The sequence below is a fragment of the Strix uralensis genome, chromosome 4, assembly GCF_047716275.1.
Source record: "Strix uralensis isolate ZFMK-TIS-50842 chromosome 4, bStrUra1, whole genome shotgun sequence".
NCBI classification, from domain to species: domain Eukaryota; kingdom Metazoa; phylum Chordata; class Aves; order Strigiformes; family Strigidae; genus Strix; species Strix uralensis.
The window spans coordinates 2149002-2167572 of NC_133975.1; the positions used below are offsets into that span (position 1 = coordinate 2149002).

Genomic DNA, 18571 nt, shown 5'->3' on the forward strand with positions numbered 1-18571 from the left:
ATCGCCCCTTCGGGCCACTTTTCCTTGTGTATTATATGAGTGTATCATAGCTGGCAACGAGCGTATCTAATATATACAGGGCACCAATTATTTTTGCAGTGCAAAAATAAATTATTTATGCAACTCTCAGGCTCATCTTTCCGGAGGAGGAGGAGGAGGAACACCACATGCCTGCAGTGGCAGCAAGCGTTCAGTGGGGGCTTGTTCATGAGAGCAAGCCCTGGAGGTTTGGGGGAGTGGGGGACCACCTGCACAGCCCCTCCAAAATTAGCCCCATAGCCAGTGGGTGCTGATACCTCCTTGTGCTCTAAAATAGCTTGCGGGGGGACACAGAGCCCAGGTCCTTGTAGAGCACCTCCATCTCGTTGTCCCAACCCAGTGATGGCATCTTGCTCTCTGGGGATTTTGGAGCTAGGAAAGTAGGGAAAACCCCCCTGGAGAGCAGAGCTGGGGGTGGCTTTGTGAGCTGGGCACCTGGGGTGCCATCTCAGCTGGGCAAGGATTAGCCAGATTTTCATTTTAATTGCTTGGCCCTGCTTAGGTGGATGTAGAGGTTTAAAATCCAGCAGGTTTGGGCTGGATGCTGGCCTGGGGGTGAGCCAAGGGTGGGCTCCGTGGGGAGCTTCACGCCAGGGATGTCTGGGCAGCACCAGCTCCTGCCACTGTCTGTGCTGGGCTTGGGGCTGGAGGAAGAAAAGAGCCAGGTTTATCTGAGCAGGGGTGAAACCTGATGCAAGGCAAGGGGATGAGGTAAAGAGAAGGGGATGAGGTAAAGAAGGGGGGACAATTAAGAAAGGGATGGTGCAAAGACAAGGGGACAGTGCAAGGAGAAGGGGGCTGATGCAAGGAGAGGGGATGAGGCAGAGAGAAGGGGATAGGTAACGAAAAGGGGGATGATGGAAGGAAAAGGGGATGCAAGGAGATGGGGATGAGGCAAAGAGAAGGGGACAATGCAAGGAGAAGGGGGATGATGGAAGGAGAGGGGGGACAATTAAGAAAGGGATGGTGCAAGGAGAAGGAGGATGCAAGGAGAAAGGGCGTGATGCAAGGAGAGGGGATGAGGCAAAGAGAAGGGGATAATGCAAGGAGAGGGGACAGTGTAAGGAGAAGGAGATGATGCCAAGAGAGGGGGCAACACCAGGACAAAGGGATGGGGCGTACAGAGGGGCAATAATCTCAGGAGAGGGAGACGGTGCAAGGAGAAAGGGACAATATATAAAGGGGACGATGCAAGAAGGGGATGCTGTGAGGAGAGGGGGACAATGCAAGGGAAAGGGGGATGCTGCAAGGAAAAGGGGACAGTGCAAGAAGAAGGGGACAGTGCCAGGAGAAGGGGCCGATGTGACGGAAGCGGCCCTTTGTTCCAGCTGTTTCCAGAGCCGGGATTAGCCAGCCCGTCTCAAAGAGCCCAAACTGTGCTGATGTCTCCCCAGGTCTGCTGAGAGCCCAGGCTGCGCCGGTGGGTTTAACCCACTAATCTCGCATGCCGGTGGGTTTATTGCAATCACCCCCGAGACAACAGAGCTTATGGGGGATGTTTTAATATCGCCCGGCCAGGGGCCAAGCTGATTGAGAGAGTTAAGTTGTTCTCAGGACACATTTAATCCCCTGGGATCTGGCAGCACTCAGCCTCGGGCAGGATTGGGCCTTTTCCACCATGCCGGGCTGGGATGCTCCTGCGGGGTCTGCCCGGCTCAGACCCCTCTGCAGCCAGTGTCCGACCAGGGAAATGACTTTAATTAAAACTCCTGGACTTGATTGAGTTTTTCGAAAAGTGACTTATATATAAGATGAATTAAACTAAGTCCATCAGAGTTTTTCAAAAAGTGACTTATATAAGATGAATTAAATCATGTCCATCTCTCTGGCACCTTGGGCTTTGACCAGGAGGCTTTACTCATGGTGGGTTATAATCCTTGAGGGGGTGGCTGGCCCCTGGGGGTTCACAGGACTCAGGATGCCTGTGTCCCCTTTCCTACCTGACAGGGGAAAGGGGGTTGCTGGGAAAGGCCATCCCCTGTCTTCCACCCAGTGAATAACCTGTTTACAGGTTCCTTAGGGTGGGGAAGGGAGCGTATCTGCAGGACAAAGCAGCCAATTAATGCCCCAGTGGGGATGAGAAGAGCCAAATGCCCAGGTCTGACCCTGATAATGGGATGGAGTTGCTGGTTTGTGGAAAAGCCGGATTCAGCTGGGTCATTTTATGCCCTGCCAAGTCCCTGCCAGCCCTGGCATCCTGGAAAGGAGGTAGAAATGCAGCTTCCTTCTCCCATCAGAGACATCTCCCTCGGCAGTCCGGGGAGGAGGTTGTGCAGCTCAGCCCAACTCCTGGCAGCTCAACCGGAGCACATGGCTTGGGATCAAACCCAGGCGCAGCGATTTGGCACCATGGAAAATAAGGGAGAGCGATGCTCCAAGAGCTTGGCAAGGTCCTGGGCTGGATCAGCCCACCTGGGACAGAACCTTGGCTCCTCTCATCCCCCAGGAAAGCCTGTGCAGAATAAGATCTGTGTCTCCTTACTCAAACCCCCAAATCCCTCTAGTCCCTTCCCAATCCTGTGTATCACATTGTTCTCTTAAAGACGCTGTCTTTTTTCACCTGTCTGCAAAAAAACGACTTGGCTTTCAGTGACAGATAATTATAAGGAAGTGAGAATTAAGCAGCGTTATTAAGAGGATAAAGGTTATCTGCTAAAGATGCAGTGCTGAGCCTTCCCCAGTAAATCTCCCACTCTGTAGATAAGTAGGTGACTTGTAAGACAGGTAGGTTGTGAGACGGGTGGGTGGATGTATTAGGGTGGACTGCTCACCCAGAGGAACAGCCTGGCTGCTCTACGGATAAAATGGATGAGTGGATGCTGGGGGTGAACCCGGTGCACTGGGGAATAGGTGCAAATGGGTGGTGGGGTAAATGGGATGGGATTGGAGATGGATGGAGAGATAGAAGAAGGGATAACCGGGTGAAGCTGTAGCATACAGCTCCTCCGTGCCCCCCTCCCCACTCTCCTTCCTGCCAGGATTATTCCTGCTGAGCACATGGCGACGGACACGGTTTGTTTGCACGAGTCGCGTTTACTCAGGACGGCAGAAGTTTGCAGCATGAGGCATTGGGATGCTGGAGCAGCAGGACCCCTCTGGCCCCCCAATCCCCGTGACCCAGCCACTTTCCCAGGAGCCTTTGGCATCCCTTCCCCAAGCTGGGAGCCCCTTTCTCCTCAGCTGATTGCCCCCTCACGCTCTCTTTTTTTTCAGGGGGGTTGCTAAATGGGATTACCGTGTGTCGAGGACGGGTCGGGGTGCTGGGGAGGGCAACCTGCCGATGGCAGAGGTTCAAGGCAAAGCCCAACCCGAGGTGGGACGTGGGGCGCCGGGGTCGGCTGTGCATGTTTCCAGGCTCCGTCTCATCATGTAATCTTGTTAAATGGTCAGGGAGCATTTCCCCCTGCTTCTCCCTCCCCTTTAATTCCCGATTGAAACATCAAATAAGTTTCCCGAGGCTGCCAGGCAGCTCCAATGGCTCCACGCTGCCTGGTTTCAGTGGAAATAATATAAATAAATAAAAAAAAAAGACATCACAAGCAATGGGAGGAAACGCCACAACATCCCATCTTTTGTAGTCTTTCTGGGATGAATTTACCCCAAGCTGCCTTGCTCAGCCAAAGAGCAAAAGCACCGATTCTTTGCATAAAACTCTCAGCTGGAAGTAGCTCCTGGATGCATGAAAATAAGGGTGAAACGAGATGACCTGGCTGGAAATACAGGGAGGAAACCAGGCTACTGAGACCCCTCATTATGGGGTGAGCATTGCAGTGGCCAAAATCTCTAGGTTTAAAGATCTTGAGTTTAAAAGGTTATTTATCCTGCAACAAGAAACACAGGGCTGTGGAGCAGGACTACATGCTGAGCACTGTCAGAGTGAGACCCAGCAGCCCCGTTCCCAAATCCTGCGTAGGGCTGCGCGGGGAGGTTCGGGGTCTGGTAAGGGAACAGCATCAGCCCCGGTCTGGGTTGGCCACGGGGCACAGCAGCTCTGAAATGGCTGCTGGTGCCACCCCACTGGCTCCCCTGCTCCTTCCTCACCTCCCATCCCAGTCTCAAAAATGGGAAGACTTTGGGGGGGGGGAAATCCCTCCCCGGCTCTGCTCCCAGCCACGCACATGGCAGGGTCTGCCAGAAACCACTTTGCTTCATTTTGGTGAGACAAAATGTTGGGTAAAAGAGAAAAAATGATGAAAATTGCACCAATTTCCCCTTTGCAAATGGTTTGTGGCACGAAATCCCTCAGCTTTTTGGCACTGGCACCACAGCACGGTTGGGCGGGGGATGTACAGGGGGCCCTGGCACCAGAGACCCTCTGCAATGGTGTGATTTTATTTTAAAAAGTTGATTAGATCATTAAATCAAGAAAGCCCTGATGGTGTAGGATGAATAAGGGGATCTCGCCGGGAGGTGTGGGACTGGCAGTCAGGTAAAATGCTTCCCAGCTCTGCTAAAACCTCCTTGTGCCTCCTTGTGACGCTCTTGTGCCTCAGTTTCCCCAGCTGCAGGAGGGGGAAATAAAGCCTTGGGCATGCACAGTAACAGCTCCTGCTCAGCACCCCTGCTGAGAGCCGAGCCGGATCCGACCCTTGCTCTTCCCCATCCTTCCCCCACTCCATCTCTATTGATTTAATAAGATGGAGAGGAATTAACGGGGCCGGAGCATTGGAATAATGAAAGATGAACAAAGGGGCAGCGCTAGCAAAGATGCTGCCAGCTTTTAATGATGAGGCCGGGCAGATCCCCTGCTAGCTGTCCCTTTGGAGTGGCGATTAAGAACATACTGTTATTGTTAAGGCAGAGAGATAAATCCCTGCACCGTTTCTGATGTGATCAGCCGGGGCTTCTCCCTACAATTTGTGATCCTATTGTGGCCGGTGTTTGCCCTGGGCAAGGAGAGTCTGGGAACCACTTATGAACCATCCTTTGGTCATTAGTCTCCTCATTAGGAGAGAACAATGTGGGAGAAAAAAGATAATTGAAGGGAGCAGCGGGCTGATCTTGCACTCAGGCCTGTACCAGGGCTGCCTCAATGCTTAGTTTATAATTCCCAATTAATTTTGAATGTATGGTTTTGGGATGCTCTTAATACCCACGATTGCAACCCCTGTGAAGGTGTTCAGGTCTGTGCTCAGCGGGAGGACCAGGGAGCATCCTCCGAGGCCTTGTGAGAGGGTATTAACTTATTTTTTGGGGTCACCCAGGCTTTGCTGTCAGCTGGGTGTAGCCCCATCGTCGATTCCACTCGTGGACCCAACCCACGCTGTATTTGGGGGGACCCCAGGCAGGCGGCCGGGCCCCCAGCACCCGGGAAGGGTGAGGGTGGTGGGATGCAGCAGGTCTCGTTCCCTCGTTTCACATCTGGCTGAGATCTGAGGCCAGATGTGACATCACACCGAAGGGTGTGACATCGAGGAACAGCCCCGCTTGGACAACATCTCCTCATCGAAGGGCTGGGGCAGAATCGGGCCCTGCTGAGCCTCACTGCAGCATGGGCTTAATTCTGATCTTGCCTGGAAATACCAACCTGGGTGATAAATCATAGGAAAGTCCTGAGACTGTGGGGGAAGAGGTGCTTTGCCCCATAAACTTGACAGTGGAGGAGCAGGTCCTGTCCCCATCCCCAAGGCCACCCTGCCCGGCTGGGTGCAGGGCTCCCTGCCCTGGGGAGGAGGGGGAAGAGCCGCAATTCCTCAGGATGCTTGATATTATCAAGTGCTAATGAGACCTGGATGGGATTGAGGTGCTTTGCGGGCCATTAGCCCAAATTAACCTGACAATGCAGCCGGGGCCGGTGTCTGAAGGGCGGCTGGGGTGTGTATTGGCTGTCTGGGGCTGGGGGGAGAGAAGGATGCTGCTCTCTGCCTTCCCCCGCTGCCCGCACCCCTCAGCAAGGGCCCTGCATTTTCCAGGGTTAGTTTTCCATCGCACAAACATGTCGAACGGGCTCCCCGAGAGGTTTGACAAGCAAGAGGTGGAATAAGGTGGTAGGGATGGGGAGGATGGGGGCAGCCTCCTCTGCAGGCCCGCGGTTGGGGTAACATTCTTGGAAGAAAGTCGTATGTTCCCCATGTCCTTGTGTCCATCCCAGTGCTTGGGCAGTGGAGCAAACTGGGGAGCACTCAGCTGGAAGGTAACTGTGATCTCAAGAGAAGCCTTTTCCCCGGAGCTGGTGGCCATTCCTGTGCCGGGCTCTTGCAGGGGGATGTAGGGGGTTGGCTGTGCTCTTGCCACACACAACCGGGGCTCCCGTTGCTGTGTAACACCCTCAAAGTGCAGACAGTGCCATCGCTCCTGTGCTCACCCCAGTTTGCGTCCGTTACTGGGAGCTTGCAAGGTGCTGAGGATCCCCAAGGCAAAGCCACCTGTGGCCGGATCCTGCTGCAAAGAGGAAAGAGGGGGTTTGCCAGGAGCAATCGAGACCAGCACCTCGTTCTGCAGCTCCCCAGCACCTCCTTGAAGGTGGCAAAGCCAAGGCAGAGTGTCACCCCAGCACCCCTGAGTACTCCCGGAGCACGGACAGTAATTATCGTTAGCCTGAGTCATTTCTCCTTTCTAGACTTTATGATGAAGAAACACGCACCCATTATCCTTCGGGGAGAAACCCCATGCTTCTCTTTTCACAGTGAAGATGAATCCCCATTCCCCTCTCCCCATGGGATTCAGTGGGATCCAGTTTGGGAAGGGGCAAATCACCAGCTCCAGGAGCCGCGTGATTTGAAGACATTCCTTGTTGCCTTTTTATTATTGGTTTATGACTTATTATTTATTAATAGTATAGATTATCACAGGAGAAATGGCTGCAGAAGTCTGACACAAGGCTAAACACTAAAGTTAGTGTTCAGCACCCCATTTTTAAGCCAATTTTGTTTTTTTAAGGAGTAAAAAGCTCGACCTCATGATTTCAGACTCCTTAGGTTGGCGGTGCTGGGCTAGTTATCCTAATGAGCACAAGCACACGCCTGTCTAATCAGCAACAGGAGCCCTGGGATCCATCTTCTCCCTAATGGGATGCGACTGAAAGGATGTTCTCGCTTGGAAAGATGTTTTCCCACTTGAAGAAGGACTCACGCCCCGGATTACAGATGCACAAAATCCCCATCACGTTTTCGCGTGTGCTTGCTGTGTGTTTGGGGAAATTTCCGCCGCTTCTTTCGCCCGCTGGGATGGTTTTGCGGCTGGGAGAGGGATGGAAATGGAGCCAGGCTCTCCCCACCGATGGAGGCGAGGTGTGAAATTTCTCATGGGCAAACAAGTGAGAGCTGCGGGGTGCCCAGAAGAAGGGGGACAGAAAAGAAGAAGGGGGGGGGGGGGGGAAGCGGAGGAGGAGAGAAAGCAGCAGCCAGAGAGAAACAAAAATCCCCAAAGCAGCAACCTGGTTTGAAGAGTGGGGCGTTTTCTATGAGGGGATTGTAAAATGCACTCTCTTTCCCCTTTGCAGGGGGGAATAAGGGCCCCCACTCTATCTGATAGTCATTAGCATCAATTAGCCCCGTTTGAAGTAGGCAACATCTTTGTCTCTTTGCAAAAAAAGAAATAAAAAAACCTTTCAGGGAGCCCATAATAACATCTGGAGCAAGGAGAGGCTGAACTCAAGTTCCCCACTTTCATCTCTTGTCGAGGTACTTGGAATGTTAATGCAGCCTCATTCTTTAATGGAGTTATCAGGAAATGCTTTTCACCTCCTTCCCTTTGCTCAGGGGGGATGTTTACAAAGGGCTGGGGGCTTTTTTTGTTGTTTTGTTGTTGGGATTTTTCTTTTTTACCCCCCCCCCCCCCCCCCCGAAACTCCCCCTCCTCTTTTATTTTCTATACTCTTGAAAAACAAAACTGGAATAAAATTAAAAAAAAAAAACACCCCCACCAAATAAAAAAAAAAAGAGGATCAGGCTCCATCCTTTCATCTCCCCTGCCCAGCTCCTGCAAAAGCCCCGTTTCTGGCAGCAATCGGGTGGGGATGGAGCCGGAGGTTCAACCTCATGTGGGCAGGGAGTGGCGGGGGGGTCTCCGAGCCCCCCGCTCCTCCTGGCTGCTGGGTGCTATATTTCCCAAGTCATTACCAGCGAGTGAAAATTTCCAGCTTTCGAACCGAAATGCATTAGCTGAGCACACAGTACTAATGGGAAACAGGACGCGTCATTAGGCAGCGGATTCGGCCAAGCGGGAGAAGCCGAAGGGAAAAGTCAACCGGTGCTTTTCCTGGTTGTCCGTCTGTCCGTCCGTCTGTCCATCCGTCCCGCCAGCTGCATCCCACCGTAACCTCCCCGCTCCGCCGACGCTCGCCCATCCCAGCAACCGCAACGTAAAACCGCTCCCTTAACACCAGGAGCATCGCCAACCCCTCTTTCCACAGGAATGACTGTGGCTGTCACGATTTATTATAAAGAGGAAAAATAATTAAGAGATTTAACAGGCTTTTCATAAAACAAATCAACAACTTGCACAATGACACCCGTACTTGAATCCACACAACCTCTGTGCAAGCAAAGCCAGAAGCTGTGGATCTCTGCGGATTTTTTTTTTCTCAGTGGCAGCTTTTTTTTTTTATTTTTTGGGGGGGAGAGGCTTCGGCACTTGCCCAGCTTTGAACGTGTGATTTCAATTAAGCACATAGTTACACGGCGGCAGGATTGGGGCTGGCTGTTTGGATAAGGAGCAATAAAGCACCAGCTGTATTTATTCACTTATTTTGAAGCTGCTGTGGAAGACAGGATGCTAAACGGCAGAAAAAAAAGTGTTTTAAAAGCAAACTTGAGGGACTCTTTTGTTTCCTGCCGGCATCCTCTTCCCCGAGGTCCCCGTAGCCATCTCCAGGGTGCTTCCTCACGAGCAGGATAATCCGGCTCATGCATTCCCATAATTTCCATTTGCTTTGAAACACTCAAAAATATAGCGATGCTCATTTATAACGAGGTTTATTTCTACAGATTGGGCAGTGAAAAGAAACTTTAAACGGCACAAATCCCTGATTTAAGGCAGGATTTACTGGATACGGAGAGCTAGCCCACGCGCGCGGAGATGGCACACGGAGATCTTTAATGCCGGGTTATCAAACTCGCGGGGGATTTTTGCGCTGTGTCTATTAACCTGGAGACTCCAAGATTTCTCGGCGTTTGCATAAACCCGAGTGAATTTTCAGTGTGACTTTGGTGCTGTGCGGAGATTTGCACAGGAGCGGTTGGGTCTGCTGAGGACCCTCACGTGAGGTGTTGCCCCTGCTTGGGTCCGGGGGGATCCCACGGGGATGGCACCCAAATTTCAGTCGGCTTTTAGCCCGTGTGAGCTCCTGATGTGTTTTTCCCATTTCCCAGCTATACACCCTCCAACACAGGCGGGCAGGTACACCCAGACACATTCCCTTCGGCACGGTGGCAGGATGGGTGCACTTGTGAGGCCTGGGGGGGGAGATGGGGGTGTCAGGGGGGGTTTGGGTGTCCATACGGGGGTCAGTGGGGTCAGGGTGGGGAGCTGTAGGGGTCTATGGGGGTGTCTGTGGTGGAAGGTGAGGGTGCCAGCAAGGTTGGGGCGGGGGGAAGGTGTAGTTGGCCGTGAGGAAGGGAGGAGGTGTCTGTGGAGGAAGGAACAAGTGTCCACGTGGGTGTTTGGAGTGCGTGTTGGTGTGGGTGTTGGTGTGGGTGTCCATGGGGAAGGAGGGGGTGTCAGTGGGGGGGGGCTGTGAGGAAGGAACTGGTGTCAGTGTGGGCATCTGTGGGGAAGAAACGGGTGTTGGTGCAGGGGTCCATGGGGAAGGAGTGTGGGTGTTCGTTCGGGTGTCTCTAAGGAAGGAGCAGGGGTGGGTGTGGGGGTCTGTGGGGAAGGAGTTTGGGTGTTGTTTTGGGTGTCTGTGAGGAAGAAGCAGGTGTCAGTGGGGGTCTGTGGGGAAGGAGCAGGTGTAGGTGTGGGGGTCTGTGAGGAAGGAGGGGGTGAAGGTGCAGGGGTCCATCAGAAAGGAGCCGGTATGGGTCCATGGGTCCTTGGGTGTTGTTTTGGGTGTGTGTGAGGAAGAAGTGGGTGTCAGTGTGGTGGTCTGTGGGGAAGGAGCGGGTGTGGGTGCGGGGGTCCGTGGGGACAGAGCGCAGGTGCCTGTGGGGGAAGATTCGGGTGCCGGGGTGGGTGTCAGTGGAGGTGCCAGTGGGGAAGGAGGGGGGGCGGTGGAGGAGCTGGCGTGGAAGGAGGGGGGGCAGTGGGGAAGAAGGGGTGTCTGTGGGGATGCCGCTGCAGGTCGGGGGGGGGGGTGGGGGAAGCCCCCCTCCGACCCCCCCCTCCCTCCCCGCCGCCGCTTTGCATAGGGAGCGCAGCTCATCCCAGCCCCCCCCCCCCCTCCCCGCTCCTTCCATATAAGCCGGCGGGGCCGGCGGCCCCCACAACACCCCGGCCATGCTGCGCAGCTCTCCGCGGCCCGGCCCGCCGCCGGCCCCCCCCAAGACCCCCTTCCACATCGAAGCTCTCCTCGCCCGGGACCCGCCGCGCCGCGGCCCCCCCGCCCCGCAGCCCCCGCGCTGCCCCGCCGCGGCACCGGCAACGGGCCCGGGCCCGGGGCTGCGGCCGCTGCCGGGCGGCTGGGGCTGGGGCTGGGGCTGGGGCGGTGCAGGTGAGCTGGGGGGGGGGGGTCGGGGGGGGTTTGGGGGGGTTTTCCCACGCGTCACGGGTGGGGGGTGAGGTGGAGCGTTAGGACGGGGGGGTATTGGGGACAAGAGGGGGGTGTGGGGACCTTCCAGCCGGGCGCTTCGCTGGCATCACCCGCACTGCAAAATTACGGGGTTTGGGTCACCAAAAATTGCCCTTTGTAGTTTTTTTTTTTGTTTGTTTGTTTTGTTTTGTTTGTTTGTTTGTTTTTCCGTTTCCCTACGGTTGTAGTTTCCTTTCCCGCGGCCTCTCGACCAGCCCCAAGCTGAAGAGTTGTCTTAGAGCTGTGGGAAATGAAGGAGGGAGAGGGAAGAGTTTCCTAATATTTTTTTCCCCTCCTGCAGTGATCGATAATTGATATTAGCTATTTACCCCCAACATGAAATGGGTGAAGCGAGACCCAGAGCACACGATTTCCATCCTTCAGGCTTGATTTAAGCCCAAGGTTTCAGGTCAGAGATCGTCCCCCCCGTGTCTACGTGTGCCCCCACCTGCATTTTGAGGGTGGCTCAGCACACACTGGCATTTATTTCTCTTTTCGTTGCACCGCAATGCCTGTGTTTTCATCATGCCTCCGAAAAACTGCCGTCATTTCCCAAAGCCTCAGCCCTTCAAGTAATTTCTCCACCATGCCAGCACACCACTGCTGTTGTGTGGGGTCCCCCCCTTCTGTCTGTCTGTAATTTTGCTCTCCCTGGGACCGCTCGCAGAAATGTAAATGTTGAGCATTTCACAGCACCCGGCCTCAAAAACTTAGTATTTTTTAGTGCAGAAGCACCTAAGGAGACAGGTTTTTGTTGTTGATCTGTAGGTAAAATTTACACAGGGGTGCTAGATGATGCTGGCTAATCCATCAGGCTCTCTGTATTTTCACCGAGGAGCATTGTAACTTTCTATAAACAAAATTACAGATCGTTTGTTTTAACAAAGTGCCTCTGCTCAGCTTACTTTTCTTGAAATTCGAGTATCTTTTTAGCATTCAGAGCCTGATCTCGTTGTTGCCCAAGCAAAACCTGCAGCCGAGCACATATTTTGCTTGATTTGATCCCGATAGCTACAATATCCAGATACCAGAAGTATTTGCCACTCTTGTTCTTTTTTTAAAATTAATTAGCATAACAATTTAATCTATCATTTCTTCTGTGAGACAGCATCTGCATAGTTGTGTGTTAATCTATGTGTTATATCAAATATACAGGTATGAAAATATAGTTAAACAATTTGCAAAGCTATTTCCACAAAGTATTTAATGTTTGAAATTACGCTTGAGATGATCCCAGTATTAAAATAGAAAAAAATGTGACAGGTGAAATTATTTTAATGATGAAAATAGTTTTAAGTGCAATTACAGCTGTTAAGCTGTCAGGGCTTCATCCCACAAATCCTTAAACACCCGCAGAATTTACGCCCAATTAATGAAACGAAGTAGGTCAAGGTGCCCATTTGTGCCTGGAGAACATGTCGCTGAAGGAGAGATAAGTAGTGGGTGTGAATTGGCATCATTACGTACAGTATCTTTATAAAAGTTAAAGAAACGTGGCTTGCCACGATATAGACGTTTCACACCAGTCCCTCGTGGCTGCTGTTGCTGTACCCTGGTGACAGGGTGCGATGGCTCCGGCTGCGGGGGACCTCTGAACCTGACCTCTGCTCAAAGCAGAGCTGATCTCCAAGCCGGATCTGCTGGGATTTCGGAGCAGCAACGCTGGGGAGCGGTCATGGCCTGATCCTGCAGACGCATACCACATACTTTGCTTTCCACCCAGAAAAGTCCCAGTGGCTGTACTAGCGGGTTCTCTTTCTTAAAAGTTAAGCGTGTGGCTGGGTGTTGGCAGGATAGAAGCTGTGGTACCATCAGACAGAGCTTAGTGCTGGGCTTATCTGGTTCCTGATACCTCCATGATACCTCCATGGCTGTACTTTGGTACCCGGAGGGGTTCCTGGGGCACACAGAGGTCTCATCTGGAGGTGTCTGGAGCCTTCCTGAGGCTCCAAACAGGAGCCGACTCCCCAGTCCAGAAGTTTTTGGCATTGAGCAAGATGGGCTCAACCGTCCCTCCAGCGCTTCACGCTCAGATGTGTGAAGTCTACACTCGTGTTTCTGTGCATGTTACCCAAACAGAGGCTTTGTGCCTGGCGTGCAATAACCCAGTCTTAACACACTCAGGAGAGATACTGTATTTATTCAGGCCTGGGTGCTCAGTGGACTTTTCCACAAATCAGGCACCCCAACGGCACGTTTTTCTGCTCGTTTTATACACAAAAATCAGAGGTTAGTTCTTTTCCAAACATGCCTATTAGATACTGCTTGGTTAGTGATTAACATATAATTATGGTACAGCTTCTACTTATAATAATAATGCTTCTACTCCTACACACACTCAGGGGAAGGGTCTTAACCTGGGCAGGGGTCTTTTTGACCTGTCTGTGCAGTTTTTAGTGTTATAATGAAGGTAGTTCACTTTCAGGACACTCAAAAGTTAGTTTCATTGCCAAGTTAATTAATCGATTAGTCCCTTTGCCAGGTTGTCCTCCTCAACACAAGCCCAGACATTCTGTTCATGGTCCAGGATGTTCTGCTTATTTTCTAGAGATCAAAGTTTATCCTTTATGAATTTCTTATTGCTAATCAAGGTCATCTTGACCATGATTCAAAGTCTCAATTGACCAAGCTTCAAAACCTCGTAATTGTCCCCATATGTGCGGTAACTGTAGCTACTAGCACAATTATTAACCCTGGCTACTGGCAAATACATGTTGTAACTCCAGAACCAGCATCATGGATGCAGAGTTTTTTTGCCTTGATGGCTGCAGCTCCCTTCCCTCAGCCCTTGACGGTGGTCTCTCCACCCCATGGTCCTGGCAGTGAGATCTGGCTCTTGTGAAGGTCCTTCAGGAGGACAGAGCTGGCCGGGATGAGCCCTGTGGCTCCTGGGGGGTGGTCAGGGAAGCCGTCACACACTGCTTTTGAACATTGAGATGTGTATGAATCAAAATCTGTGCTGGCAGGGTGAGGGCTTTGGAAACCAGAGACAGCCCCGCTCTTAGACTGGTGCCGGCTGGTCCTGTGACAGCGCTGGCGTATTGTATGTTAATTAGGTAATTATGGTTATCATCAGGCTGCAACTAGATAGGAGACTGAGACCAGATCCACTTGTTAGTCCTGCTAATGCCTCTGCACACGAGGAACTTTATGGGTCAGTTGAACCTACTGAGAGCAGAGGACTGAGGTCCAGGATGAGGATCTGCACAAGGGCTCTTGGGTCTTCATCAAGCCAGTCTGCCAGCTTCAGCATCCTCTTCTGGACACTGGCTGACTGTGGGTGCCAGGGCAAGGGTAAAAGCAGGGGCTAAACTCCCCCAACACTTGGGACTTCTTGAGACAGAGGTGGGATTTATACATTCAGCAGCTCTTGATGGACTTTATTATTCTGTTACAAAGATCCTGTACGGATGGAGGTAAAACCCTGCTCACCTCACTGAGCACTGACTTTTTTGGGTCTGGCTGTACATCCAGGACTGTCCTAGGCTGTACCTATGTGTAGAATCACAGAATAGGTTGGAAGTGACCTCAAAAGATCATCTGGTCCAAGTTTTTGTGGGAAAGGGAGCCTAGTTGAGATGATCTAGGTAGGGACAGGGTAAGGACATCCCTGCTTTTCTTTTTGGTGCTGCTTTCTCCCTTTAGTGCGTAGAGCAGCTGCATTTGGATTTCAGCTACAGCTGAAGCAACCCGGGTTTGGCACATCACCGGCGCTGGAGGAACGGCCTCAAATGTGCAGACCCCTTCAGTCACTGCTTCTTGCTTGCAGGTCTGGAGTTGTCTCACTGTGTAGGGGCCAACTCGCTGGGCCCCGCTGTGCCTTGGAGGTCTGGGGGGCCCTGCAAGATGAAGAGGGTCCGCACCGTCTTCAAACCAGAGCAGCTGGAGCGGCTGGAGCAAGAGTTCCTCAAGCAGCAGTACATGGTGGGCACGGAGCGCGTAGACCTGGCTGCAACTCTGCATCTCACGGAGACTCAGGTAAGAAAAGGGGGAGCTGGGGCTGGCGGCTTAGATCTGGGGCTGGGTTTGGTCCGTGGTGATTTCCCTGCCGTGAAGTGCAGTGGGAGGAGGACACGATGCAGAGTGACCTGTGGGACTCCCTGCTGCAAAAGGACATTGAAGCCACGTGCCTGGAGGGATGCGAGGTAGGGTTAGGTGGTTTATGAATAAGAACATCCTTTTCTTAATCCATCAAGTGGAACAAAAAGTATTGAGGAGCACAAACCTGTTTGCTTTAGAGTTCAGGCTGGGTTGGACTAATTGTTAAGATCTTCTGAAGACAGTTTATGCCTTAAGTGTCCTTTTATGACACTGGATCTAAATTTTTTTCTGCTCTTCCCAGTACGTTTCTGCCCCTCTCACTGCAAGCTGCCTATTTATTGTGGAAAGGATGAGCCATGTGATGCTCTGTTGTGGGATCCAAATTCAGCTAGGAAAAGGGAGAGCAAAGCAAGGGCGGTTCTTGGGGGGACGGGGAGGGTGTGAATGGCATGGGGAGCAGGGACAGGGGGTAGGTAGGTGTCTCATTGTGCCCTCTGGCAGCCGTAGCGCCGGGGATGGGTTCAGTGGCCCCAGGGAGCTCGGAGAGCTGCTTCCTTCACTCCCCTGGCCAGAGCCTCCTGCAACTGTGTCCTCCTCTCCCCTGGTCCTTTCCCCCAGCACCACTCTGCCCTCCATAGTGTCCCCTCCTCATGCTCACACGCACTGTGCCCCGAGCAGAGAAGAGGCATGTACCCCTCTTTAAGGAACTCTGCTTTTTGGGGACATCTGCCTCGGAAGCATGTGGCAAGGGGCTCCTGGAGACCTTGGATTAAGTTGTGCCATTTTCCTGCTAGGTGAAAGTCTGGTTCCAGAACCGGAGGATCAAATGGAGGAAGCAGAGCATGGAGCAGAAGGCAGCAAAGCTGTCACAGTTTGGGGTGATACAGCCTGCCACCGCGGACTCGACGGACATCAAGGACCATGAGGAGGACACCGTGGACGTTGAGCTTTGAACAGCTGATGAGAGTCAGCTGCCACTGTTGTTTTTTCAGCCGTGTCTGCTTGATGGAGATACTGAGGATGCAGGCACATCTGTGCTCCTTTGGTCCAAGCGAGACATTACCCTCTCGAGATTTGGAGCTACAGGTCTAAACTGCAGCTGGCTGGGAGGAACCCCCTAAATATTTGGCTGCTATTTGGTAGCCACATGCTGTAATTCCTGGGGCTTCATCACCAGGCCAGGTGATGGTGCCATAGCTGTGGCAAGGCATGTGATCTCCTGTTTGCTCTTGAAGCACCAGGACACACAAAGAGTTTCCAGCAGAGAGGCTGGGGTGACAATCGGATGGTGTCTCTGATGGCTGTGAGCATAAGGGCATTCGAAGGGCGTTGCGTGTGGCTGTGTACTCCTAGGAGGGAGACCTGTGCTGGGAGGAAAATCAACCCTGATTGATTTTCCTGGTCAACTTGACTCCCACGTTTGATGCTTAGATCACAACAAAAAAAAAAGGAAATTGGAAAGCCCTTTGCTCCCACCCGCAGACTATCGTGACTCTTGCAATAAGATGAACAGGGTCTGATCCTGCCCCTGGAACAGAAGTGCTTCCTCTTGTTCTGTGCCTTGGTGTATTTGTGCCTTCGTTGTGGCTTCCCAAACCCAGAGGGCAGAACCCGGTGGGTCTCTCTGTCTTCTGGCATCGCCTTAACTTCGCCAAGGTGTGCGTATGCTGCTGCAGCTGGGAGTGAGGCACGCGGGCTGGCCGAGGTGCGGGGACTGGGGCTGTTATAAAAAAGCAGCTTTCCAACACCTTTGGTGCTTCAGACGACCCCCTGCCCCTCGTCCAGATGTGCCAATTCTGGCCCAGACGGCAGCTGCTCTGTTCTCTCCTCATTATACACCCAGGTGCCATGGGAAACGGCACCTGGAGTGTTGGGTGAGCACATCTGTAACCACCCGATGCAGTTAGCAGTTGTATTTCTGGTGGGTGGAAGGGCTTTGAGGGGTCAGGACCAAGCACTCGACCTTTCCCGTCTGTGTGTTAGCAGCTAAGTGCTCTTAGGCCAGGCTGTCAGCGCTCAGGCTGTCACCTCGCCTTCCTAAGTCTGCCCAGGGTACCAGGCACCACGTCCCGTCAGCTCAGGGTAATTTATTCTGTTTCTTTCTGACCCTGAACACTGTATATCACTTTACTCTTATATTGTTATTTATAGAAATAACTTTTTTTTTTTCCTTAATAAGTGTCACTTATTTATTTGCTTTGCTTCTTAATAAAAATTTAGTGTATTTTAAAAAGAGAGATGGGACTGGTTGTGGGGAGGCAGGGTTGGGCAGCTCCTTGGTTTCTGAGCAGGCAGCAATGCCTCAGTGGCTTCTTACCCCACAGCTGCCAGGGATAGGTTACCCATCCTTTTTTCTGTGTTCAGTTTTCTCTTGTGTTTCTAAGGAAAAGGAGTAAAAAAATTAAAAAACAAAAGAAACTCACCTTCTCCTCCTAAAAAGATCCCTGTTGTCAAAAAGTAAAAACTGCTTTCTAACAGCAGAAGTCTTGAAAGGGTGATTTCTTCTTGCATGTTTTCATTCCTGACATGCCAATACAAATACGAAAGCAGGTTTTTTTCCCCACACTTCTGTGTTTTGCTGGTAAACCTGTGCACTCGTCTCAAGCTTGAAGATTTGGAATGGAGCAAGAACAGCTTTTAAACAGATCAACTGAAAACCTGTAAGTGTCAAAAAAACAGAAGGAAAACACATTTACAACTACTCTCTTTTTAATTTTCAACGGAAATTATTAACAAAAAGAAACCCCAATGTATTTTCATCCTTCCCAAAAGTTTGAGGTTGAGGGTTTTTTTCTTAATAAGCTGTTTTGAACAAAATAAATGCTAAAAAAAGTTGGGTTTTTTTGAAATGGATGATCCTATATCATGCGTGAAAGTAGATAACATGACTTATTATCTCTGGGCCAGTTCCTGCGCAGTTAGAACTATATTTATAGTAAGAAATGTAACATCTGTTTACGATGGGGTCCTCAGGTTTGAGCGGCTGCTCCTGGAGAACAAGGACCTCCATCTGCAGGTGGATGTGGCCAAACCTGTGCAGCTCCTGCTTTGCTGGGGTGATGCTTCAGCAGACAAGTCCAGGAGAAGGTTCCCCCTGTGCTCTGCAAACACAAAAGCAATCCTGGCCCAGCTTCACAAATACTTCAAATTAATGTTGTGGGCACCAGGGCTTGTTCAGAGACATGAAAGATGCTTTGAAGTGTTGCTGGCTGGGCCACGACTCAAAGCTGATGCTTGATGGGTGAAGTGCCCCACCACATAGCACCAAAACCTTAGAAAAACAGGACATGTAATGCTGTTATTACAATAATGTCTTCCTACTATTAGTAGGATGTAACTGGAGTCATGGTAGTGCTGTCTGAAAAGCAGATTTGTCACCCAGTGTGCAATAGGTCAATAATCACACACTCAGCAGTGACATTGCTTATTTATTTTAGAGTTGCACAAGCCTAGGTGCTCAGTAGTTTCCCACAAACCAAGCACAGCAACCCACGCGACTTTTCATGCTATATTTATACACAAAACATGCAGAGTTAGTAAAAGTCCATCCTCTCTGCGATGACTGGTTTGTAATTTACATACAATTATAATACTGCTGATGCAATACTTCTACTACCCATGCTCAGGGGAAGAGTCTTCACCTGGGCAAGGGTCTTCTTGACCTATAGGTGGGATTTTTAGTATTATAATGAGGGTAGCGCAGCGAAGGATACATGGACCTTGAGTTTGCTTGCCAAGTTGGCAATGTACCCTCTTCAAAGCCTAATGGCTCTTGCATGTCCTTGCCCAAAGAAGGCTACCTACTTGTTCTTCTGATTATGG

General features: G+C 51.5%; 1 protein-coding gene across 1 annotated transcript; it reads left to right on the forward strand.

The window, feature by feature from the left end:
• Positions 1 to 14554: 14554 nt before the first annotated feature.
• LOC141942053 (homeobox protein not2-like) lies at positions 14555 to 15702 on the forward strand. The gene is made up of 2 exons (XM_074865007.1): positions 14555 to 14686; positions 15544 to 15702. The coding sequence occupies exons 1-2, from the start codon at positions 14555 to 14557 to the stop codon at positions 15700 to 15702; spliced, it is 291 nt and encodes a 96-aa protein (XP_074721108.1).
• The last annotated feature ends 2869 nt before the right edge of the window (positions 15703 to 18571 follow it).